The 2,115-nt window shown below is 71.7% G+C and overlaps 1 protein-coding gene across 1 annotated transcript in view; it reads right to left on the bottom strand.

The window, feature by feature from the left end:
• Nucleotides 1–2,001, bottom strand: part of SKIC2 (SKI2 subunit of superkiller complex) — a 20,373-nt gene extending 18,372 nt beyond the window's left edge. Inside the window, exons 1-6 of the mRNA XM_075071465.1 lie at nt 1,848–2,001; nt 1,640–1,749; nt 1,397–1,514; nt 723–837; nt 570–644; nt 81–172 (exon numbers count right to left, since the gene is read on the bottom strand). Coding sequence (XP_074927566.1) covers nt 81–172; nt 570–644; nt 723–837; nt 1,397–1,514; nt 1,640–1,749; nt 1,848–1,949 — 612 coding nt within the window. The 5' untranslated portion in view covers nt 1,950–2,001. The remainder of the gene's footprint in view (nt 1–80; nt 173–569; nt 645–722; nt 838–1,396; nt 1,515–1,639; nt 1,750–1,847) is intronic.
• Between the last annotated feature and the right edge of the window lie 114 nt (nt 2,002–2,115).

The following is a 2,115-nucleotide window of genomic DNA, read 5'->3' as shown; positions in this document are numbered from 1 at the left end:
CCCCCTCGGCCAGGAGCCGAGAGGACAAGACAAGAGCCAGCCTGGGCGGGGGACAGCCCAGCCGGTCCCCCCCCACCCGCTGCCCCTCCCCAGGGCTCCCCAGTCGGAGGGTCGGTACCTTGCGGCTTGAACTCCACCCCCTTCTTCCAGCCCGGCGGCACCGTCAGCAAGTCTGGGCAGCGGGGAAGGAAAACGAGGCACAATTTCACTGGGATTGGCTGGCTCGGGGGGCGGGGGGGCAGGGGCCTGGCCCCTCTGGGGGGCGCCGGCTCCCACCCGGCCCCAGAGCAGGGACTGGCTGGCTCAGGGGGGCAGGGAATGGGGCAGGGGCCTGTCCCCTCTGGGGGGCGCTGGCTTCCTCCCAGCCCCACAGGAAGGGACTGGCTGGCTCAGGGGAGCAGGGAAAGGGACAGGGACAGGGGAACTGGCTGGCTCGGGGGTGGGACATGGGGACTGGCCGGCAGGAGGGGGCAGGGACTGGGGCAGGGATTGGCTTGCTCCGTGGGCAGGGACAAGGGAACTGGCCGGCTCGGGGGCGGGGGGATACAGGACGCCGGGGTCCCCTCTACCTCTCTCGAAGTCAATCTCCTCCTCCAGGTGGCCTTTGGCGCTGATCTGCTCCATGCTGGGCTCATCCATCCCACCTAGGGGCCAGAGAGAGGCTCAGTCCCAGCAGCCCCCGGGGGGGGGCGGGCGAGCTCGGGGGGCGGGGGGTCACATACCTGGCCAGAAGGGGTAGTTGGTGCTGCTGCCCCGCAGGGCCTGGGCAGGGGGCCCCGGCGCCCGCTGGAAGGAGAGCGAGTTCTTCGCCGACAGCCCCATGTTGTCCAAGGGTGCCTGGGGCAAGAGCAGGTGGGGGTCAGGGCGGGCCATGCCCAGGGGGGGCCGCGCGGCTCCCAGACCCTGGGGGAGAGGCTGAGGTGGGGATGGGCACCCAGGCGCTCAGGACCACGCTCACCCCGAGGGTCCTTCACAGATTCCACCCCACTGAAAACAAGGGGACGTGACCCCGGCGTCCAGGCGGGCAAACCCAGGGGCACCATGGCTCCCAATCCCGGGCAGCACAGGGACGGGACCCCGGCATCCGGGACCACACCTCTCTGGTGCTGCGTGGCCCCCAGCCCCCGGGGAGGGACGGGACGAGACCCCGGCATCCGGGACCACACCTCTCAGGTGCTGCATGGCTCCCAGCCCCCGGGAGGGACAGGACGGGACCCTGGCATCCAGGACCACACCTCTGTGGTGCTGCGTGGCTCCCAGTCCCCGGGGAGAGACAGGATGGGACCCCGGTGTCCGAGACCACGGCGTCCGGGACCGCACCTCTCGGGTGCTGCATGACTCCCAGCCCCTGGGGAGGGACGGGAGGGGACCCTGGCGTCCGGGCCGGCGCGCTCACCTCTCTGAAGGCCAGGATCCGCCCCGTGGTGGGGTCCCGCTCCGTCTGCAGCGTGGAGTGCACAGGGGTGGGGTCCATCTCCAACAGCGACCAGACGTCCTTCTCCCGCAGCCAGACCCTGGGGGCGGCAGAGTCAGCACCAGTCCCCACCCTCCAGCCCCCTCCAACACGCCCCCCACATCCGAGGGATGGGCCCCGGCTCGGGACAGGTGCTCCGGTGCCCCCACCCGCTGGGCCGCTCACCTGGGGGCCCTGTCGAAGTGGTGGAGGGGCAGCCATTCGGGGCTCGCCAGGAAGCGCCGCTCCAGCTCCGGGGCCAGGTCCATGGCGTAGGGGGGCAGCCCGTGGGGCAGCTGGAAGCAGAGAGAAGGGAGATTTCACACGCTGGCCGGGCAGGGCGTGGGCTGGGGGGCAGCAGGGGCCACGCCGGGGCTGGGGCCGTGGGGCTCACCGTGGAGAGGGGGAACGTGTCCCCGTCGGGCCCCTCCGGGCGGGTGATGAGTTCGAAGCGTCCGGCGCAGCCCACTTCCAGCACGGAGAGGGGCAGCTCCATGGGCCCCCGGGGGGGCAGTTCTGGGGGGGACACAGGGGGGTCAGACTCCACAACCGGCCTCTGGGTACCCACACACCATCCCCCCCACATTATCCCCCCTCCCAGACACCCTGCCCCTTGGTTCCCGCACCCCCTCCCGCATCCACAGTGCTACACTGCCCCCTTC

Source organism: Chelonoidis abingdonii, chromosome 12 (assembly GCF_003597395.2).
Source record: "Chelonoidis abingdonii isolate Lonesome George chromosome 12, CheloAbing_2.0, whole genome shotgun sequence".
In the NCBI taxonomy this organism is placed as follows: domain Eukaryota; kingdom Metazoa; phylum Chordata; order Testudines; family Testudinidae; genus Chelonoidis; species Chelonoidis abingdonii.
The sequence above is the reverse complement of the archived record's forward strand: the minus strand, read 5'-3'. Positions and strand labels throughout refer to the sequence as shown.